A 21,891-nucleotide genomic window follows, 5' to 3' on the forward strand; every position below is an offset into this window, starting at 1 on the left:
CACAGGCTTATATAGTTCTGGTAGCCCCTCCCCCTGACTGAGGCTCAGCCAATTAACAGAGGCTTCTAGATTTCAAACCTTTTAGAAGCTCCTTCAAACAAACAAAGCAAACAAACAAACCAAACAAAAAAACACAAGCTCAGCACACTGCAAATAACTCCCCCACACACAAACACACATTCCAGACAGCCACTTACCGCAAGGGTCCCGTTTTCTTCTCTTTTACCTGGAGAACTCCCTCTCCAAAAAAAAGGCACAAAACGTGCTCAGTCCAGCTAGAGCCATCAAGGGTAACAAGAAAGCCTTCTATAAATATATTAGAAGCAAGAGGAAGACTAAGGACAGGGTAGGCCCACTGCTCACTGAAGAGGAAGAAACAACAGGAAACTGGCAGAGGTGCTTAATGACTTCTTTGTTTCAGTCTTTACCAAGAAGTTTGATGATGATGGGATGCCTAACATAGTGAATGCTAGTGGAAATGGGGTAGGTTTAGAAGATAAAATAAAAAAAGAACATGTTAAAAATCACTTAGAAAAGTTAGATGTCTTCAGGTCCTCAGGCCCTGATGAAATGCATCCTAGAATACTTAAGTAGCTGATAGAGAAGGTCCACTGCTCAGAGCCTTTAGCTATCATCTTTGAAAAGTCATGGAAGTCAGGATCGATTCCAGAAGATGGGAAAAGGGCAAATATAGTGCCCATCACTAAAAAGGGAAATAAGAACAACCCAGGAAACTACAGACCAGTCAATTTAATTTCTGTGCCAGGGAAGATAATGGAGCAAGTAATTAAGGAATTCATCTGCAAACATCTGGAAGATAATAAGGCGATAGGTAACAGCTAGTATGGATTTGTAAAGAACAAATCACGTCAAACCAATCTGATAGCTTTCTTTGATAGGATAATGAGTCTTGTGGTTAAGGGAGAAGCGTTGGACGTGGTATACTTAGACTTTAGTAAGGCATTACATACAGACTCACATGATATTCTTATCAATAAACTAGGCAAATACAACTTAGATGGGGCTACTATAAGGTGGCTACATAATTGGCTGGATAACCATTCTCAGAGAGTTATTAACAGTCCACAGTCATTCTGGAAGAGCATAACAAGTGGGGTTCACAGGGTTCGGTTTTGGGATCGGTTCTGTTCAATATCTTCATCAACGATTTAGATGATGGCATAGAGGGTACGATTATTAAGTTTGCAGATGATACCAGGCTGGGAGGGGTTGCAAGTACTTTGGAGGACAGGGTCATAATTCAAAATGACCTGGACAAACTAGAGAAATGGTCTGAGATAATTAGGATGAAGTTTAATAAGGACAAATGCAAAGCCCTCCACTTAGGAAGGAACAATCCGTTTCACACATGCAGAATGGGAAGTGATTGCCTAGGAAGGAGTACTGCAAAAAGGGGTCATAGTGGACCACAAACTAAATACAAGTCAGCAGTGTGACACTGTTGCAAAAAAAGCAAACATCATTCTGGGATGCATTAACGGGAGTGTTCTGAGCAAGACACAAGAAGTCATTCTTCCACTCTACTCTGCGCTGATTAGGCCTCAGTTGGAGTATTTGTGTCCAGTTCTGGGCACCACATTTCAAAAAAGAAGTGGAGAAATTGGAGAAGGTCCAGAGAAGAGCAACAGAAATGATTAAAGGTCTAAAGAACATGAGCTATGAAGGAAGGCTGAAGGAATTGTTTTCAGGTATCTAAAAAGGTGTCTCAGGGAGGAGGGGGGGAAATTGTTCGCCCTGGCCTTTGATGACAGGACAAGAAGCAATGGGCTTAAATTGCAGTGAGGGAGGTTTAGGTTGGACATTAGGAAAAACTTCCTACCTGTCAGGGTGGTTGAACACTGGAATAAGTCGCTTAGGGAGGTTGTGGAATCTCCATCTCTGGAGATATTTAAGAGCAGATTGAACAGACACCTGTCAGGGTAGGTGGTACTTGATTCTGCCATGAGGGCAGGGGACTGGACTTGATTATCTCTCGAGGTCCCTTCCAGTACTAGTATTCTATGATTCTATGGGTACGTCTAGACTACATGCCTCTGTCGCCAGAGGCATGTAGATTAGGCTATCAGACATAGTAAAATGAAGCGGCGATTTAAATAATCGCCGCTTCATTTAAATTTACATGGCTGCCGCGCTGAGCCGACAAACAGCTGATCAGCTGTTTGTCGGCTCAGCGCGATAGTCTGGACGCGCGGGTGGCGACATCAAAGGTATTTGTCGACCACCCAGGTAAACCTCATCCCAGGAGGCATACCTGGGTGGTCGACAAATACCTTTGATGTCGACACCCACGCGTCCAGACTATCGCGCTGAGCCGACAAACAGCTGATCAGTTTGTCGGCTCAGCGCAGCAGCCATGTAAATTTAAATGAAGCGGCGATTATTTAAATCGCCGCTTCATTTTACTATGTCTGGTAGCCTAATCTACATGCCTCTGGCAACAGAGGTATGTAGTCTAGACGTACCCTATAAGGCAGACAGGAGATTTTGTAAATGGACTGACTGCTCAGTGCGTAAGGAACACACTACTTACTATGCTGCAGGCTGGGAATGGGTTGCTTTATTTGACTCCATAGCAGAGTGGGGGAAACACCCACTAACAAATCAGGAAGAAAGGGTGGGGTGGAGGATGGCTCCAATCTGTAATATTCTGAGTGACCCAGTAAACACTGGATCAACCACTTTACTACAGCCAACTCTTACAATACGAGATGCTTTTCTTACAGCCTCAGCTCCTGGAGTCCTGTGACTTCCCAGATTTTGTGTTTTAAGAAGCAAGTTTCTTGCCACGATGGTTGCAGAGAATAGCTGGGAAACATGACCTGAATGCACCAGTCCGGAAGGCTCAGAAATCAGAAGGCCCAGCAAAAAAAGACCATTGTTATTTTGAAAAATCACATATTTGTAAAGCCAATCTCATATATTTGGGGGATGCCAGACTCAAGATTTCATAATGTATGAGGCTGACACAACTGGGAGAGAGAGAGAGGCCAAACTAAGTGACAGAAAGATACAGTTCTGTGTCTATCCAGCCCTTAACACAGAGGGGCCCTGGTCCAGGACTGGGGTTGTATACAATACACACAGTAAATACAGTAGGATCTCGACTTTACGAACACCCATCTTATGAACAACCAATTACACAAACTGTTCTTCCTGAAGAGGAAAAAAAAAATCACATAACAAAAGTGATGCTGAGGAACAAAAAGTCGACATCCTTTCCCATTCCGGAACCTCCAGTGCATTGGAAATTGTTTTGCTGCAGTTTGAAGACAAGAAGAAAGTGAAGTGGTGCCCCATACTGCATCGGACCTACGGTAAGCGTTGAGATCTTCTGCTTTATGCCCCTATTGAATTTCTGAACTCCTCAGTCCCCAGCTAGTTTGTAAAATAAGGCTTCTGCTTGTAATAATAACAATGCAGCTGAAAGAGACATGGACGGAAACGCACAGATAGCTAGATAAGGGGCGTAGGTGGGAATAGATGGGTGTGCAGGGGAACAGCTAGCTAGATGTGTGTGCACAGGGTTAGCTAGCTAGATGCCTGCACCTGGGGATGAATGAAGAGAGAGAGAGAGAGAGAGAGAGAGATTTGTGCATATGGGGATAGATATAGGTAGGGGTAGCTAGCTGTGTGTGCCTGCGAATGGGATAGATAGATAGATAGATAGATAGATAGATAGATAGATAGATAGATAGATGTGCATTGTCTGTCTGTCTGTCTATGAGGACAGCTAGCTTGCTGTGTGTACCCGGGAAAGGGCCGCTAACTAGCTAGCAGCGCATACGATAGGTACATGGGGACCACAGCAGTACATGGCTAGATGTCTGGGGATATGGGGACCAAGCAGAGCCAGATAGGCTGCTAGCGGGAAGCAACTCAGCCAATCACCCCAACCGCTCCAGCCCCTGCTCCTCTCCTCTGTGGGAGAGGGGGGAGTTCTAGGGGGTTGCAGGCGGGGAGAGGGGCCCCGTCTCCCTTCCCCCTGCGGCCCGGGAAGCCAGAAGCCAGCTGGCTCTGCGGACTGCCCGGGCTCGGCTGAGCTCGCCGCGTCTGTGAGCGGGGTTAGGCCGCCCCCTGCCGGCCCGAGCGGGGAAGGAGCCTCGGGCGCCCCGCCGCACTCCGGTCCCAGGAGCTCTCCGCAGGCAGCCCCAGCAAACAGGCTCCTTCGCTGCAAGGGCTCAGGTAGGTGCCGCCTTCCTCGTGCGGGGCCGGAGGGGAGAGCTGGGCAAGGGGGGGGCTCCTGGGCTGGGCGCTGCCCCGGGGCTTTGCAACCAGGGAGGCGCTGCCCAGCTGCAGAGGGCTCAGCCGCCTGCCCCTGGCCGAGGATGCTTGGGAGCCCGTTCCCCCCCCCGCGGCGCTCGGTCAGCCCAGCTGCGGACCCCGACCCGGGTCCCATCGCTCGGCACAGCGCCCCCTGCTGCAACGTCGGGACACGGCAGCGCCCCCTGCGGCGGGGCGCGGGCACCGCAGCGCCCCCTGCAGGAAAGCGGCGGACGGTGCAACTCCCCCCTAGCGCGCCTACTTCTAGAGCCCCCCCGGCACCTGTTTGGGGAGCGGTGGTGGGACTGCGGGTGCAATCCAGGGGGAATCGACACAGCAGAGCCGCTGCTGTTCTGCGCTCCTCCCCTCACGCTCCCTTTGAGAGGGCTGTGGAAGGAGGGGGCCAGATTGGAGAGACCCCCTCCCCCACACACGTTGTGCGGAACGGGATCCACAAATCTAAATACACACCCTGCTCACCTGCGCCCTGGGGCGGGGAGGCAGCCCGGAGGGAACCAGCTAGCCAGCATGTTTCCCTGTGATCACTCTGGGGTGGTCTCCCAGGCTCAGCTTGCTTTCCAGCGGTTTTTCTAGACCTTTGTTCTAGGCCACCCTCCTAGCTTGTCATTCTAGATTCTTTTCCCAAGCTCTTTAGCATTCAGCCCCAGTGCTTTTCACCAGGGCCAGGGGAGGGGAGGGGAACATGGAAGAGCTGTGCTGGAGACCCTGGTGGCCTTGCTTTCTCCCCCCTCTCTAGGTAATGGAGCCCAGCCCATCAGAGAAAGACAGGCGGCTCTCCGAAACCTGGCACCCACCTTGTTGCTGTGGCCCTAAACCCTGCTGCTTCTGCTGGTGCTGCTGCAGCAGCTGCTCCAGGTGACTGCTCTGAGCATGACATACAAGCACCTTACCTCTGTGGGGTTCTTGCAGACGAAGCCTTTACAACCTCCGTAGGCACCTAAGAGTGTAGGAGAAAAAGTTACAGGATCATGGGGAGCTTCATTCAGAGTGACCTGTATTGGAGGTATCATGTGGCCAGGACTAAAACATTCTGGTAATGTCTAACCATTGGAGGTGACAATTTCCTAACTCAAAAAGTGCTGCAGCTAACATGTGGGATCCTATGTTAAGGGTTAGAGGGTGGAATCTTCATCCCTAGAGGTTTTTAAGTCCCAGCTTGACAAAGCTCTGGCTGGGATGATTTAGTTGGGGGTTGGCCCTGCTTTGGGCAGGGGGCTGGACTCTTCTAACCGTAGGAGTCTATGAAAGGGAAAGTTGATAGCAATGAATATAAATCAGAAGTTAGGAATGATAGAAAATTGATAAGGGAAGCCAATGGATACAAGGTGGCATATATGGCCAACAGAGTTAAGGTCTACAAGAAGGAGATTTTTAAAATGTATTAGAAAGAAAAAGAATCCTGACAGCGGTACTGTTCACTACCTAATGGAAACAATAGAATTATCACTAGAAATATAGAAAAGGTGGATATGTTCAATATTTCTCTTCTGTATCTTGTGGGGAAAAGAGATAATGCAGTCTCATCATCTGGTGGTGATAGCACATTTCCCACTAGTATTTCTGGAGGATGTAAGACACAAGCCATTAAAGATGGCCATTTTTAATTCAGCAGCAGCCAAGACTTTTGAAACAGCTGGCTGAGGAGCTTGCTGGGCTGTTAATGTTGATTTTTCAGTCCTGGAGCACTAAGGAAGTTTCAGAAGACTGTAATAATGCTGATGGTAAATTGGATGGCCCACATAATTATAGACTATCATCAGTCCCAGGCAAGATAACTGAGCATATGATATGGGATGTGATTAATAAAGAACTAAAGGAGGGCAATGTAGTTATTGCAAGTCAGCGTGAGTTTATGGAAAATAGGACCTGTCACACTAACCTGATATCTGTTTTTAATGAGATTGCAAGTTTGGTTGATATAGGTTACAGAGTTGCCATTGTAGACTTCGATAACACATTTGTCTTGGTATGACATGTTATTTTGATTTTTAAAAACTCTAGAATAATATAAATGGCATATTAAATGGATTAAAAGCTGGCTAATTGTTAGCTCCCAAAAGTAATTGTAAATGGAGAATTGTCATTGACCAGGTCTGTTTCTATTTAACATCTTTATTGATGACCTGGATAAAATTACAATTGTATCAGATTTTAATAATCACTGATCAAATCTGGCACAGATCCACAGTGGTCTGTGTTTTCTGGGGAAGCTGGATGCAAATAAACAACACGCATTTTAATATGGCTAAATGTAAACATATGCACGTAGGAATAAAGACTAGAGGCCATACTACAGCGCGGGGGGGCTCTGTCTTGGCAAGCAGCAACTCGGAAAAAGACTCGGGGAAGGTGGTAGATAACCAGTTAAACAAGAGCTCTCAGTGTAATGCTGGGGCCAAAAGAATAATGTTGTCCTTGCGGGAGGTCTATTTCATAGGGCAAAGTCGACCTACTTTATGCAACTCCACCTACAAGAATACCGTAGCTGGAGTTGACATATCTTAAGTCGAGTTATTTAGAATCTCCACTGTAGGGGGTTGATGGGAGAAACTCCTGTCAGCTTGCCTTATACCTCTCGTTCCAGTGCAGTACCAGAGTCAATGAGAGAGCGATTAGCAGTTGATTTAGCGGGTCTTCACTAGACCTGCAAAATCGACCCCCGAGGACTCAATTGCTGCAGCCTCCATCCCCCAGTAAGTGTAGGCAAGCCCCAGTTGGGATGCATAACCAGGGGATGGAGTAGATAAGTCAGGGGTCTGGGAGTCCCAGTCAGGGAGGTGGGGCCTATTGTGCTGGGCACTATATATGCACAGTTGCAGTCCCAAAGAGCTTGTGATCTAAGTTGTTATTGTTAGTTATCAAACAGATGGGGCTTTGCTTACTATGGCTGAGTAGGCATCACAGGGAAAGGAGGATATAGAAAGTAAATGGAGTAATTAATTATCTAGCTGCCTCTGCTTTGATGGAGCCCCCCAATTGACTATGCCGCCTATCTCTTTGATAACACTTTTCATTAGTAGATCTCCAAGTGCTTTGCAGTCTCGTTATCACATTCCATAGATAGGGAAACTGAGGCACAGAGAAGGGCCTTGCACAAGGTGATCCAGAAGAGAGAAGAATAGAACCCAAGTTTCCTGCATGCCACCTGTCCAGTACTCCACGCCAAAGCCAAACTGCTTCCCTTATCAACAGCGAGATTCCCAGTTTTGCTACTCCAAACCATGCAAATCTCCACAGTTCCTGGACTTCCTGGGAACCCTGCGGAGGGCTGGGATCCTGTTTGTTCACACAGACAAAACGCCACCGCCACTCTCCTCCGCCAATCCCATTCCGTCTGTTTCAGGAGCCGGATGGTGAAGAGGAGACAGAGAGATGGGTTCCGGCGCAAAACATCCAGTGTCTCCGAGTTGGAGATCCCCCCGCCCCTCGAGGAAAGGTGTGTCTGGGAACGCCCAAGAATGCACCAGGAGAGTGGGCCCCAGATCATGGCCAAAAGCTGACGTCACCAGGCTGGGGTCAGAGGTGATCCCCTTGGTTGGATACGTGGGACATGAGGCACATTCAGATCAGGCTCCAAAGGTTGAGGTCAAATTCATCTCCCAGGAGCCCTGTTCCAGGTGCTTCCTCAGCTCTGGCTCTGCCATGGGAAAGAGATGGGGATGATCCAAGGCAGCAGGGCCATGGAGTACAACATGGTCAGCTCCATCAGCCGGGAGCTGGGATTGGCACGCTCTGTGCCCCTGAGCGAAACTTGGCAGGTGGCTTGGCCCCGCTGCAAATGAAGTTGGGGCAAGTCCTGGGCAGACACAGATGAGCCCAGGACAGATGGCAATTGGGGAACGGAGAGGTGGGAGCTGAAAAGGGATCATGTGATGCAATTGCCAAGACTCTGTCCCGCGGTTGAGCCCTGGGCTTGAGAGCCTCATGTCTCTCTCGCTCGCGCTCCCCTTGTCTCCTAGGCTCACGCTAGAAGAAGCATCCTCCTGGAAGCGCTCGTTTGATTGCGTGCTGGTGAGCCCGGCCGGCCGGAGCGTCTTCATGGAGTTTCTGCGGACGGAGCACAGTGACGAGAACATGGCCTTCTGGCTGGCCTGCGAGGACCTCAAGAGGGAGCAGAGCCAGGAGCAGGTCTGTGAGAAAGCCAAGAAGATCTACCTGGATTACATCTCCATCCTGTCCCCAAAGGAGGTAGGTCTGGGACATCACTCCCTGCTTCTGCCTCCCATTGTTGTCACCTCGCCACGTAATGCAACAGCCAGGGAAATACAGCCCTGAGTGTTGGGGGGAGGGCCACAGTGCGTCTGTGTCTCCTCCTTGTAGCCACGCATCTGACGCCCCAGCAAGGGGATCGTCCCCCAAACAAGTGGCCCCGTGACCTCAGCCAGCTGAGCTTCCCTGCAGCTGTTGCCCCCTGCGGTAGAGTCGGTCCCCACTGTATTTGGAAGGGGCAAGTCCTCATGTTACGGTCTCCTGTCACGGTCTCCTAGCCTCACAGCTAGAGGCTGGGTCACAGTAGCTTGAGGAATATTGGAACCATCTGCGCCAGTGTCCAAGAAAGGCTGAGGTCTCGGTGAGGGCTTGGAGAACCAGGGTGTCCCAGCAGGGTGTGAGGTATCTGGGACCCTTGGTTCTAGCCCTTTGTTCGTCACCCTCTCCAGGTCAGCATTGACGCTGCCGTGCGTGAAGCTATCAACAGCTCCCTGGCGAGGCCCAGCGCATGCATGTTCGACGAGGCCCAGGCACAGGTCTACGCCCTCATGCACAGAGACTCCTACCCCAGGTTCCTGAACTCACCACTCTACAAGTCGCTAGAACAGAGACTTTCTGCTCTGACGTGTGACACCTAGCGAAGTCCTCTGCGTGCCCATGCATCTCAGGAGACCGTCAGCTCCTTCAGCTTCCTGCCAGCCCAAGCCACCAGGGAAGATGGGACAACCCTGGGGAAGACAACTTTGGGGACAGAGCCTCAGTTCTCTCTACCTGTGGGTCACACCACTGGTGTTTCAGTAGTGATGCTGATCTAGAAATTATTCTAGTGTCTGGACCAACCAAGAGATTTGGGGGAGGATTTCACTAGGTCCCGTAAAGATGGGAGAGCCTGGGGGTCCTAGAACTGGGAGCCTTTCAGAGCACTGCTTGTCCTAGAATTTGGATGGTATCTGAGCTGGGGTGGTTCTAGAGCACGGATGGCATGCATGGCTTGGACCTTAGTTCTAGAACTTGGATGGTCACAAGCTGGAGTGGATTCTAGAGTGTGGCTTTTTGTGTCTCATCTAGGTGTTCTACTACATGACTTGCACATATGGCTGGGTTTCTAGAACAAAGGTAATATTGGTTTTCTGGTGGGTTCTAGAGCGTGGAGCCTTCTAGAGCTGTGGGGGCTTTTAGGTGAGTAAACCTTCCAAACGTGAAGCACTGGTTTTTGTTTTAGGGACAAGAAAAATTACCCAGCAAAAATTAATTGTATTTCAGAATTTCTAAGAGTTTCAAAAGTCTCCAAAGTAGACATTCCCCCCACTTCTCTGAAAAGGCTTAGCTAGTCATTCAGTACTGAAGCAGGTCTCAGCTGGCCAGCAAAAAGAAATTCTATCCAGTGAATGCAAAAAGAAATCCACAGGGGATTAATTCAAACCAATTACTTGGCAATGGCTTGCTGGGTGCATCTCAGTAGAGCCCTGCAAATCCACAGATATCTGCTTTATATCTGTGGGTATCCACATCTGCGGATGTGGACGTCCCCGGCTCATTTTTGCAGATACAAATGTTGTACGTAGAACCCTGCCAGTCGGCAGATATCCACTTTACATCTACATCTGCAGATAATTTTTGCAGATATAAATGGGTTATGTCTACATTCGCAGCGTCTTGTGTGAGAATTATGCAAATGAGGCTAAACGTGGACTATCGGCGAGCCTCATTTGCATACCTAATGAGCCGCCATTTTGCAGAAGAGGCTCTTGCACCAGAAGGAGCTGTCTACACTACCCTCTTGCGCAATGTCGCTACGCTGATTATTTTCAGGAATCACGGCCTTGCACAAGAGGGTTTTTCTTGCGCAAGAAGGGGCAGTGTAGACAGCTCCTTCTGGTGCAAGAGCTTCTTCTGCAAAAATGGTGGCTCATTAGGTATGCAAATGAGGCTCGCCGATATTCCACGCTTAGCCTCATTTGCATATTTCTCACGCAAGAAGCCGCGAGTGTAGACATAGCCATGTTGTATGCAGAACCCTGCCAATCTGCAAATATCCACTCTAGATCCACATCTGCAGAAAATTTTTATAGCTGCGGATACCAATTTTGTATCCACGACGGACTCTACAACTCGGATGTTTCTAGCTACTACATAGTCTTAGGACCACACATGCAAAGACTGTCCACTTGTTTTGGCTGTCCACCTTGAGCCACCTTGGGCATTGTTTTCAGAGGCAGTGAGCCCCCCCATAAATCTAGTGGGAGTTATACACACCCAGAAAAGCATTGCAGAGGCATCACAATGAAGCTGTCCCCGTTAAAAAAAAAATCTGAAAATGTTGGCTATTTGAACAGCTCCTCTCACTGACTCTACAAGTTCAGTCAAAGTTGTTTCCCATGCAGCATCACTCATGTTTTATGACTTGTGGCCAGTCCTATCTACCTCAATCCAAGCGACTGCAACTTCTAAACGCCCCGGCCCTTGTTAGCAGACAGAAGAGTGACTGTGTCTACCAATCTGTATATATACATAGTTACAAATAAATCTGTCCCTAAAGCGAGCTGCTTGGGAGCTTATGTATGAAATAAGCACATGCATCTATCCTGTTCCCTCGGGAGAGACATTCTCATCACAAAAGCCCCATTCACAGATGCCATTAATAATGATTTCTTGCTTTCATCCATAGAGCTCCCACATGCTTGACAGAGGAAGAACCATTATCCTTACTTTGGAAAATGGGAGGGGGAAACTGAGGCACAGAGCAGGGACATGACGTGGCCTAAAGGACCCCTATTCCTACTGTGGTACCCTAGCCCTGAGGACCATGCTGCCTCCATTGACTGGCATCTTTGGTCCACCATTTTTTAAGGAGGCCTGATTCCCCTTTCACTTAGATCAGCATAATTCAAGTGGTGTTGCAGGGGTCCTGCTGGATATGTTGGGCTGCTGATGTCTGCCAAATGACTGAACACCAGAAGACCCAGCCTTTCCCATCCATAGATCTCAAAGCACTTTGCAAATACAGTTCAGTAGCATTATCCCTACTGTATCAGCAGGGAAACTGAGGCACAGAGCAAGGATGTGCTTTCCCAACGTCACCCAGCAGGCCAGTAGCAGAACCAGGAACTGAGCACAGCACCTATTAGCCCCAGTCTAACCGCAGCCTCCTTAACAGTCGAAGGCCCAAATTGCCAGACGTGGCTTGGGGTTTTGGGTGCCTCCCTTTTTGGGGGGCTCAGCTTGAGAAGCCTTCAGAAAGCGCTGAGCTCTGGAAATCAGGGGACACCCCCAGTCACTTTAGGAAATGCAGACCTGGTGCCTGTTTGCTCTAGGGAAACGTGAACGCTCCCAGGGCACTTTGCAGTGGGATAGACTTTGCTCTGGAGGCCGTGGCCTAAAGGACGCCTACTCACACTGCTGCGTGCCCTTGGCTGCTCCCCGCCACCCCAGAGCTGGCTGCATGTCTGCAGCACTGTCTATACCGGGGTGGGCAATCATTTTTGACAGGGGGCCACTCCAAGGTTTTGGAAAGTGGTCGAGGGCCGCACTCTTCCATGATACTAATGGAGGAAATGTAAAGTTTGGGGTGAAGGTTGGGTGCAGAAGGGAGCTTGAGTAAGGAATTGGGGTGCAGGAGGGAGAATGGAGTCTGGGAGGGAGTTTGGGTGAAGGAGGTGGATGTGACCTAGGGCAGGGGACTGGAGTGCAGGGGTTTAGGATGTCACCTAGGGTAGGAGGGGATTGAGGTCTGAGGCAGGAGGTTGGGATGCCAGATCTTGGAGGGGGTGTGGGTATAAGAGGGGGACAGAAGGTTTGGGTATGTTGAGTGGGGGGCAGAGAGTTGGGGCAGGAAAGGGCTGGGTGCCAGAAGCAGGCTGTGGCCAAGAGATTTACTTGTCAGCTACCAAACTTGTCAGCCTGCAGAGCTTACAATGTTTCCCAGCCAGCTTGCCTGCTTGCCTGGCCATGCACTTCATGAATAACTGAGCCCAAGGGAGGGGGCGTGGTTCTTCTTGGCTGCCTGTTACTCCAATAAGGAGCTCACATTGGCCAGTTTCTGGCAGTCCCCAGCCAATGAGAATGTGCTGGGGTCGGGGTGGCTCCTAAAACTTCGCCCCTCCACTCCAGTTTCAAAACAGAAACGGAGCCTCGCGAGCCACGTTTCTGCCTGGCGCAGGGCTGCAGGGCAAGCTGGGGAGCCTGCCTGGGGTTCCCCACTGTCTCTGTGGGCCAGATCCTATGGCTTGGCGGGCTGGATCCAGCCTGCATTTTACCCAGGCCTGGTCTATACACAGCTGGTGAAGGGCCTTGAGCAGAAAGGCAGGAGAGAGAGGTTTATAGCTAAGTCCCCAGCATGCCGGGATCAGAAAGCAAGGCTCCCAGCCGGCTCTTTTTACACCTTTATTGCTCTAACTGGAGATTTTTTTCCCCTTTTCACCCCCCTTTATGGGCAGAGCGGGGACACGTTCTGCCTACGAGAAAAAACAAAGCCGGCTGATCCACATGCTGCATTTGGCGGGGAGGGGCCCTGCGGCTCTAGCTGGTGGAGACAGGATGAGAGGAGGCAGGCCCAACGCAGCTTGCACCCTGAGCCTGAAGTGGCAGGAGCTCTGACACTCTGTCCCCACCCCGGCCCTCCTCCACCCCATCCGAAATGCTCGCCCAGCCTGTGAGCACGGGGCCCAGGGGGTTCCATTCTCACTAGGTGAAGCTCAGAAATCTCCCCAGTTCAGAGTGATTACAAGTCTGGGGCTGAAGCTAGGAGGTGGCTCCGAGTAACAACGTCCCCATGGGATTCCTGCTCCACTTGGGTCAGGCGCACCGTTAAGAACAGCCTCCCTTGCCAGGAGTTTCCCATGGCCAACCCCCCCTGAAATCAGGCTACGCAAAGGCTACGAAAGGGCACAATTATTTACAACAAAGAGTAACGGAGCTTGGCAGGGATGGGGGAGGTTGCAATACGGGAGAACTCAGGTTCCAGGATAAAGGATAGCAGGGAACAGGAGTCCCGGCTTTGTGCAATACCCAGTCCTCAGGAAACAAGTCACCATTGGGAAAAATTGACGCCCAGGAATGGGGGCAGGTAAAGCCCTAACTTTGCATCCCTCGTTCCAGAGCCTTCAGCTCCTACCTTCTCATGCAGGAAAGGAAGGTGGGTGGTTTTAAAACAGGAACTCGGTGTCATTCAATGGATTTCTCGCCGAAGGGCAGGAAAGCCCTCGCTGGCTGGACAGAGGATTAATGATCCGGGGCTGTGCCACCAAAATGCCCTTTGGGAGGAGGGGTTAAAGGCAGCCCGGCTCCCTCTGTTGACAATCTTCTAGTCCCTTAGGGTACGTCCACACTGCCTGGCTATTTCGAAATAAACTATTCCAGAATAGCTTATTTCGAAACAGCACGTCTACACTGCAGGGAAGCCTCAAAATGAGTCCGAGGCCGGCTCCCCTAATGTAGCCATGCTATCTCGATGTAGAGCCCCAGAAGGGGAGGAATAACTTCGAATAGCCCTGGGGAGGGGCTATTTCGAAATAGCAGCAGTGGAGCGTCTACACACGCCTTCTTTCGAAATAGCTATTTCAGAAGAGGCGTTATTTCTCGCAGAATGAGGTTGACAGATTTCGGAATAAGCCGTCCGTTATTTCGAAATTACTTTGAAATAACAGACTGGCCGTGTAAACGCTCGCATTGTTATTTCGAAATAACACGTGTTATCTCCAAGTAACGGTGCAGACACACCCTTACATGCTTTTGCAAGGGGGGGTTTTGTGCCTCAGAGGCATGGCCACACTCGGAAAACGACCCCCCCGTACAGACAACCGTCTGCCTCCTCTCCCATGTATTGCACCCTGATCACCCAGCCATCTTCAACCCCACGGAAACCCCCTCACCCGCACACCACCCAGCAGCCCTCCAGCCTGGTGAATCCACAGGGAGCTGAGTGATAACTGTGCTGGAGAACTGCTCGGGGGCCCCGTAAGTGTAGCATTAGAATTAAGTCTGTAAGAAACACACACAAATGCCGGAAGCTGCGCAGGCCCCTGGCAGCGCCAGCCGCGAGACCTGGGAGGTCACCAGCAGGACTCCAGGGTGCTGTCCAGTGCAATGGGCTTTCAGTGCCCCCTGGTGGCTTGTGCGAGGACTGCTGCTGACAGCCCTGGAAAGTTGTGCTTAGCCGGAGCAGAGTGGAGGGGGGGGGAGGAGGAGAGGGAGAGATGGGAGATGCCCCCCGCCTCTCCCCTAAGGAGACAAACCTGACTGTGGATTGCCCTGGGCAGGAAGCCTCTGCCTCCGAAAGCAAACACCGCCCGGGATTCGGAAAGCCTCATTTTCTTAGCAACGTCCCCATGGGAGATTCCCCGTCGCCGCCCAGACTGACACAGGCCGTTGAGACCGGGGAGCATCCGGCTCATCAAAACAAACCGGGTTCAGCTTACGCCGGGCAACGAAAGGGAAAGGCGCCTGTGCCGGGGGTGGGCGCCTCTGCAGCTCGGCTGCTGCTAGACGACGGGCTGGGAGCTTAGAGAACACCCCAAAGCCTCTGGAAAGAGCCCAGGGGAAACCTGCCCATCCCGCTCCAAGCACAGGCTGCTTCCTTCGGGGGCTGGAACGACCCAGTAGGTCCTTCCCGCCTCAGGTCCAATGGTAACTCCAGTCACAATATATACATCACCACAGCAGAGTCTCCTAATGTGGCACCCTGGCCTTGCACCTTGCGGGCTGGAGGCTCGGGTACCCCTACCCCCCGGCTTTTGCCAAACAATCCCTCCCCCAGCCAGAGAGTGAATCCTCATTACATTCTCGGGAGCCAACAGGGAGGGACTTGCAGCTCCTCTCTCGACAAGTTACTTCTCTTCCCCTCCCCTCCCCCACCCCCATTTTCAAATTTGGATGGTCAGAGATTTTCCTTCGCTGTCAGGCTGCAGCGTCTCCGCTGGTGGTCCGGAGGCGGCCTCAGCAGAACTGGAAGACAAGCCCACAGAGGAGGGAACACGTTAGCGAGGACTTTCCCACGGGGCCACAGGCAGCTGCTTAACACCACTACAGAGACCAGGCGCCCCTCAGGACGTGGGCTCGCGAGAGGGTTAGAAAGCTGCTGGTGTGGTCTAGGTTGCGGGGAGGATGGAACTGAGCACTGAGTTCTAGAGCACACGAGACACAGGCAGGGCTGTGTTCTAGATCCCCGGTTGCGGGAAGCGACGACGCTGCAGTGTTCTAGAGCACAGAACCAACCAGATGGGCTCAACACACTGGGAAATGTGGCTAGAACATTCTAGAACAGGGGTGGGGAACCTTTTTTCTAAAGGGGGGGGGGCCCCTGACTCACAGAAAAAAGTCCGTCATGGGCCTCCCACAGCCCTGCGAGGTGGGGGAGGCTTCCTTTGGGCTCCAAGGTGAGGATACAAATGTGGGGCTCAGGGTGTGGGAGGGGGCTCCAGGTGGGGCTGAGGGGTTTGTAGTGCTGGAGCAGGGTTCTGAAAGGGGTTGGGGTGCAGGGTCTGGGAGGGAATTTGGCTATGGGAGTGGGCTCAGGGCTGAAGCAGGAAGCTCAGGATGCGAGCACAGGCCCTGGAAGGGGGGCTGTGGTGCAGAATAGGGGCTCAGGATGTGGTGAGGGCTCCAGCCGGGTGCTGCTCACCTTGGCGGTTCCCAGTTGGAAGCACAGGAGGGTTAGGGCAGGATCTCCCTGCCCTAGCCCCACGAAGCTCCTGGAAGCAGCCACCATGCGGCCAGGTGGCTCTGGGCTGTGCACGCAGCTCCCATTGGCTGCGGTTCTTGGCCAATGGGAGTTGCAAGGGTGGCACCAAGAGGCGGGGGGGGGGGGGGGGGTGGAATGTGGACTCTCAGACCCGAGCTTCCCTGATTGCCCCTGCACCTACGGGCCACAGGCATAGCCAACCAACCTGACACCCTACTTTCTTCCCATGGTGGAGCAAGCTGGGGTATGTGGCTCCAGCCCAGCAGGGTTCACCGAGGCTCAGGGCTTCCGTCCCATGGTGCAGAGACTTGCCGCGGGCCAGATAAAATTAAGCTGGGGGTTGGATCCAGCCCCACGGAATAAAGGTTCCTCCCCACCCTCTCCTAGAGCAGTGTCTCTCAACCAGTGGTACGAGTACCCTTAGGGGTGCTCGAGAGAAGTCTGGGGGGAGGGATACGTCGACACAACTGAAGTTTGGAGAAAACCGAATTTTTGTTTGAAGTTTTACAGCATTTTTTGTACTTTTTACACCCAAAAATTTCATTGCTCGCCTGGCTACGATTAAATTGTTTGAACAAATGTGTTGCAACGGTAGAAAAAAATGTTGTGTCTGAAAACTGTAGGTACTGGGGGTACTTATAATTTTTTAAGGGGTACTTTATAAAAAAAGGTTGAGAAACGCTGTTCTAGAGCACGGAACCAGAGCTGACTGCTGCATTCTAGAGCATGGCAGACGGGGCTGAGGTGTGGACACTCCATTCTAGAGCACCCTGGTGGGTGTGGGTGAAACGGACTTAACCCCTAGGGCAACTGCTCTGTCTCCTTCGAGGGACAGCCCTGGATACAGACCTTCCAGCGGTTCCCGCACTCGTTACACAGCACGAACGTTGTCATGGGCTCATCAGCACTACGGGTCTGGACCTGCAGAGAAAACGAGCCACGGAGACTCAGCAGAGAGCACGCACGGGTCTGCATTGATTCCTTCCACGGTCCAGGCGATGAGGGAACGGGCATGGGGCAGAGGGGAGGGAACCCTTGTAGAGCCAACGAGATCGCCCCGGAGCTTTCTCAAAACTCTGTCCCCCGCCAAACCACAAACCAGCCCCTGAATTTGGAAAGTTCCTTAAGAACATAAGAACGGCCGTACTGGGTCAGACCAAAGGTCCATCTAGCCCAATATCCTGTCTACCTACAGTGGCCAGCACCAGGTGCCCCAGAGAGGGTGGACCGAAGACAATGATCAAGCGATTTGTCTCCTGCCATCTCTCTCCAGCCTCTGACAAACAGAGGCCAAGGACAGCATTTTATCCCCTGGCTAATAGCCTTTTATGGACCTAACCTCCATGAAATTATCTAGCTTCTCTTTAAACTCTATTATAGTCCTAGCCTTCACAGCCTCCTCTGGCGAGGAGTTCCACAGGTTGACTACACGCTGTGTGAAGAAGAACTTTCTTTTATTAGTTTTAAACCTGCTCCCTATCCTTCTATCTTCCCCCTCCCTCCCTCTTATGTCTGATCATTCTGCACGTGCTGCCTCTGCTCCTCGCAGCGGCTCGGCCCCGGAGTTCCAGCCCAGCTGTGGAGGCACAAGAGGCCTGGGTACGCACTTAGGCCGCCCCCAAGGAAACATGTAGCCTGGGGGTCGAGTGGCATGAGGGGGCATGAACCTGACTGGAAGCTGCTGGCCTTCTGATCCCTGAGCTAATCCTCTGAAGGGAGCAGGGCATGACCCATCCCAGCACAGTAGAACCTGCCTGGACTATCAGAGTCTTTACCAGCAGGACTTGAAGGCGAGAAAGTCGAAGGGGAAGGAGCCCGTTCGACAGGGAGCAGGGGGGATGCAGATCAGCAGGACCCTGCTGTAGTTCCAAGCGGTTAAGAGGCCTTAGCTCCGAGCCCCTGGCATCCTCTGACCCTGCTGCAAGTCCGAGTGGGCCAGCCAAACCCTCTGCACTGACCCTGGCATAGGGGGACCTTTCTCTGCAGCTGGGAGTGTCACGTCCCCTCCAAGCCTTCGCTCTGGGTGGAGGCCCCCTGCCCACGGTGCCAACCTGGTTGTAAGTGCAATTCTTCTTCTTGCACTTGCCGCACTGGAAGAGGTCGGTGGTGGTGCCCCCGGTCTTCGCCATCTGATGCTCCCGGATGGCTTCCAGGGTCATGGCGTTCCTCAGCTCTTTCAGCTCATCGCTCGCCATTTCCTGCAATGGTCACAGCGCCCGGGTCAGAGCTACAGAGAGTCTCTGCTCTGACCGTTTTCTCCCTCCCAGGTTCCCAGTGTCCGTCGGGAAGCGTCTCTCCAGCACATGCATGTGTACGTACACACGTGTGCACATGCACACACACGAGCATGCACCCATACACACACATGCCCACACGTGTGCACACACATGCCTCCCACCCAGTTACCCACCTCTGCTGTCATTCTAGCAATTAGGCTGGGGGAGATGGCTCCATTCAGCACGTTCTTCCGCAGGTTGGGGTTCTTGGGGTCCTTCAGGTTGCTGATCCGACTCCTCACACGGTTGCGGTACTTCATGTCTGTGCTCTTCAGCTCCTGGAAGATATGTGGCACCGTCAAGGAATAAGAGCCCGAGGATAATGGGGTGCCGCAGCGGAGGGTTATGAAGGTACCAGTGAAGGTATCAGTGGCTCTTTAGAGAGGTTCATCGGGGCTTTGGGACACCCAGAGAACTGAGCCACACTCTAGGGCTTCATAGCAACTTCTCCCAAGGTTTCCAACTCCCAGGGGTTTGCTCTGGATGGTTGGATCCCAAAAAAACCCCAGAACTCAGGCAAACCTCCTCAGTTTCCCATGGCTTTGAGGCCAAGCCCTGGCTGGACCCTGGCTCCCTCGAAAACAGACCCAGAGCATAGTTCCCGCTAAGGTGCATGCCTGCATGGCCGTGCACCAAAAACTCTTCCCCCACCCACCTTCTCTGGAGAACAGGCATCTGCTCTGACGGGTGGGGCCAGCTGAGATGGTATGGGGAGAGAGCTGCTGGGGCAGAGGGCTGGGACCTGCTGCAGTTGCATGGCTGGGAGGGAGGCCTGCTCCTGTGTGGGAGGGGGCGGAGGAGGCCTGTTCTGGGGCTGAGAACGGGACCTGCTCATGGTGGGGGGGATGTCTGCTCTAGAGGCCAGGAATGGGACATGCCGCATGGCAGGGGGGGAGGGGGCAGTCTGCTCTGGCAGCCAGGAACGGGACATGCCAGATGGCAGGGGAGGGGGAGGGTTTGCTCCAGCAGCTGGGAATGTGTGTGTGTTAATAACTGGGGTGCCACGGTGGCACACGTCCAAACCAGCACCCATCACCTCAATATTGGTGCACAAGCCAAAACTCACTCCACTCGTGGTTGGAAAAATCGAGGGAACCTTGACCCAGAGTCACCTTCACTAAACCTGGGCTGAGATTTGAGCGTGTACCGGAGACCAGTGACTTTGGGGCCAGCCCTGTTTCTGTTGAAATCATGAACGTTTTGCTAGCGGGATCCTGTCCTTCCTTTTGTCTCTAATCACTTGTCTGTTACACACAACTTCCCAAACCCTGTAAGGTACAACCTCTCCTCGACAACGGGTACAACCTCTCCTCGACAACAGGTACAACCTCTCCTCCACAACGGCTGCAGGAGAAGCCAGGCCACTTAACTTCTACTTCACCCTGCTGCCCCCCAATCCACTACCATGCTGCAGGTAGAATGGAAGGCTAAGCTTCAGTGCATCACTCAGCCAGCAGGTGGCGACGTGCAGGACATACCTCTCCCAGCCTTTCATCCCTAGAGCCCCTATGGATGTTGCAATGAAGGTGTCTGGTGGGTCTCCCTGGGAAGGAGGCTCTGTAGCCAGTCTCTGTCCAGTACAGGAGCCTGGCCTACTAGCAGCCACACTGCTGCAATCTACTTTGTATCAGCAAGGTGTGACCCCTCCTGTAGCTCAGCCTCATGTTTCAGACTCTCTCTCTCTTTCTACTGCACAAAGCAAAGTTAGCACAAGTCAGGTGCTGAGCACAAGCCAGGCCCTGTTACAAAACATGCCTGATGGCGAAACCCCACCCACTGCTGGGCACAGACATGCACGGACGCATATTCCAGAAGGGTAGCCCCTGACCCCCCCGTGCGGGCTCACGTGTGAACACACTCCCCGAAGGTGACCCAGGGTCACACTCACCCCTCTGAAAGAGAAGGGGAGGACGGGGTGATGGATACGGATGTTTTGATCGAACCACCGGGTACAAGGTGAAGAGTGGTAACTAACCACAAAAGAGGAGCCTGGTGGAACCTGTTTGAATCAGTCTATAAAAGGAGGGCCGGATGGGGGTGTCTTTGGCCAGCCGAGGGGGGGATGGAAAGCCCTGCCATTCACTCAGGCCACTGCGTCGGGCCCCTGTACACACTGATCTGGGGAGCCAGGACTGTGCTTTGTTGACAGTAACCCTGGCGGGGCGCCTCTGCTTACAAATCAAGGCGTCTCTTCTGCGGTGCCAGCTGTCTGCAGAATGGGGACAGCACCGGGCACACCCCCGCCGCCAACCACCGCGCCACTTCGGAAATCCATGGCAGAAGTTGGTCTTGGGGTTACTGCCCTGCCGGCTTGCAAAGGGCCTTTATCTTTGAAACTGCCAACCCAGCTGCAGTGCCAGCCTGAGTGGGACCCGGGCTACCAGCCCCCGCCCCCCCGCCGGTTTCGGGTCTGGCTGCGCTGCACAGAGGTGTGAGTGCAGCATGCGGAGCCACCCCTGAGCCAGTCTCCATCACAGCTAGCTGAACAACAACCGCAGCCAAGCCACAGCAGCCTGGGTGGTGGGATACATAGACACCGACGTCCCCCTCACCTGGCAACGGTGACTGACAGTCCCCAGGCCACGCCCCCACTCCCCCTCCTCCACCACTTTGTGCCCCCTCTCCCAAGAGCTCCCCATCCCCACTCCTACCTTCCCTCCCAGCATCTCCAGCTCGCCACAGAACAGCTGCTCGGGCCGGGTGGGAGGGAGGCAGAGGAGCTGATCGGTGGCACTGCTGGGTGAGAGGTGCTGGGGGAGGGGGGAAGGGGAAGGAGCCTGGCTAAGCCCCTGCTAATTTCCGTCTGAACCGACGCTGGGGCTCACAGGACGGTCCGTGGTGCGTTCGGCCCTCCGGAGCCCTGGACAGGCATCGGCTTTGTTAATTTACATCCAGCTAACGGCAGTGGGGGAGACCCGAGGTTCAAGCCCGCCCACCCCCACCAGGCCAAGCGGAGCCGGGCTGCCCTTGGGTTCAGGCTCAGCCCCTGGCGGCAAGGCCGGCAAAGGATATGATCTTCGATTTCAGAGGCCATCTTGTCACAGTTGACGCCGAACTGTTTGTAATCATCTGCAGCAGAGGGAGCGAAAGAGAAGGGGGTTAAACGCGCGTCTGAACCCGGAGCACATGCTGGGGAGTACAAAGGGCTCCATCCAAGCAGAATCCAAAGAATTCATTCATTATTGGTATAACCACTTGACACAGAACCCGAATGATTTTTATCCCGCCGGGTTCGTTCTCGCAGGGTTGTCAACGTGCCCCAGGGCCACACCCGTCAGCTTGTTAATGCAGAGTCGCTCCCGAGCCACAAACAAACGATTGTCCTAAATTTCTTCGCAAGGTCTGTTGTTCTAGGGTGGCTTATGTGTTCCAGGCCGCACACACTGCTTTGTTATGGTAGGGTTGCTCTGAGAAGGGCTGGCCCGC

The 21,891-nt window shown here is 52.7% G+C and overlaps 2 protein-coding genes across 3 annotated transcripts in view; one reads left to right on the plus strand and one right to left on the minus strand.

Moving 5' to 3' along the window:
- The first annotated feature begins 5,041 nt into the window (after positions 1-5,041).
- On the plus strand, positions 5,042-9,215 carry LOC102452949 (regulator of G protein signaling 20-like). The gene is made up of 4 exons (XM_006111961.5): positions 5,042-5,157; positions 7,646-7,738; positions 8,262-8,490; positions 8,961-9,215. Exons 1-4 carry the CDS (start codon positions 5,042-5,044, stop codon positions 9,147-9,149), a joined length of 627 nt encoding a protein of 208 aa, XP_006112023.3. The 3' UTR covers positions 9,150-9,215.
- A 3,665-nt stretch (positions 9,216-12,880) lies between these two features.
- Positions 12,881-21,891, minus strand: part of TCEA3 (transcription elongation factor A3) — a 34,201-nt gene continuing 25,190 nt past the window's right edge. For both annotated transcript variants that reach the window (XM_075908671.2, XM_075908669.2), the window contains 5 exons: positions 21,473-21,534; positions 18,600-18,749; positions 18,241-18,387; positions 17,039-17,110; positions 12,881-15,453 (listed from right to left, as the gene is read on the minus strand). In XM_075908671.2, coding sequence (XP_075764786.2) covers positions 15,445-15,453; positions 17,039-17,110; positions 18,241-18,387; positions 18,600-18,749; positions 21,473-21,534 — 440 coding nt within the window. In that variant the 3' untranslated portion in view covers positions 12,881-15,444. The remainder of the gene's footprint in view (positions 15,454-17,038; positions 17,111-18,240; positions 18,388-18,599; positions 18,750-21,472; positions 21,535-21,891) is intronic.

Source organism: Pelodiscus sinensis, chromosome 26 (genome assembly GCF_052426305.1).
Source record: "Pelodiscus sinensis isolate ZL-2025 chromosome 26, ASM5242630v1, whole genome shotgun sequence".
Classification (NCBI taxonomy): domain Eukaryota; kingdom Metazoa; phylum Chordata; order Testudines; family Trionychidae; genus Pelodiscus; species Pelodiscus sinensis.

Bases quoted from the DNA above. Each gene is read 5' to 3' on its own strand.
- LOC102452949 (XM_006111961.5), top strand. From the start codon at position 5,042: ATGGAGCCCAGCCCATCAGAGAAAGACAGGCGGCTCTCCGAAACCTGG. The intron at 5,158-7,645 runs GTGACTGCTCTG...CGTCTGTTTCAG, and splicing joins TGCTGCAGCAGCTGCTCCAG to GAGCCGGATGGTGAAGAGGA. The intron at 7,739-8,261 runs GTGTGTCTGGGA...CTTGTCTCCTAG, and splicing joins CCCCCGCCCCTCGAGGAAAG to GCTCACGCTAGAAGAAGCAT.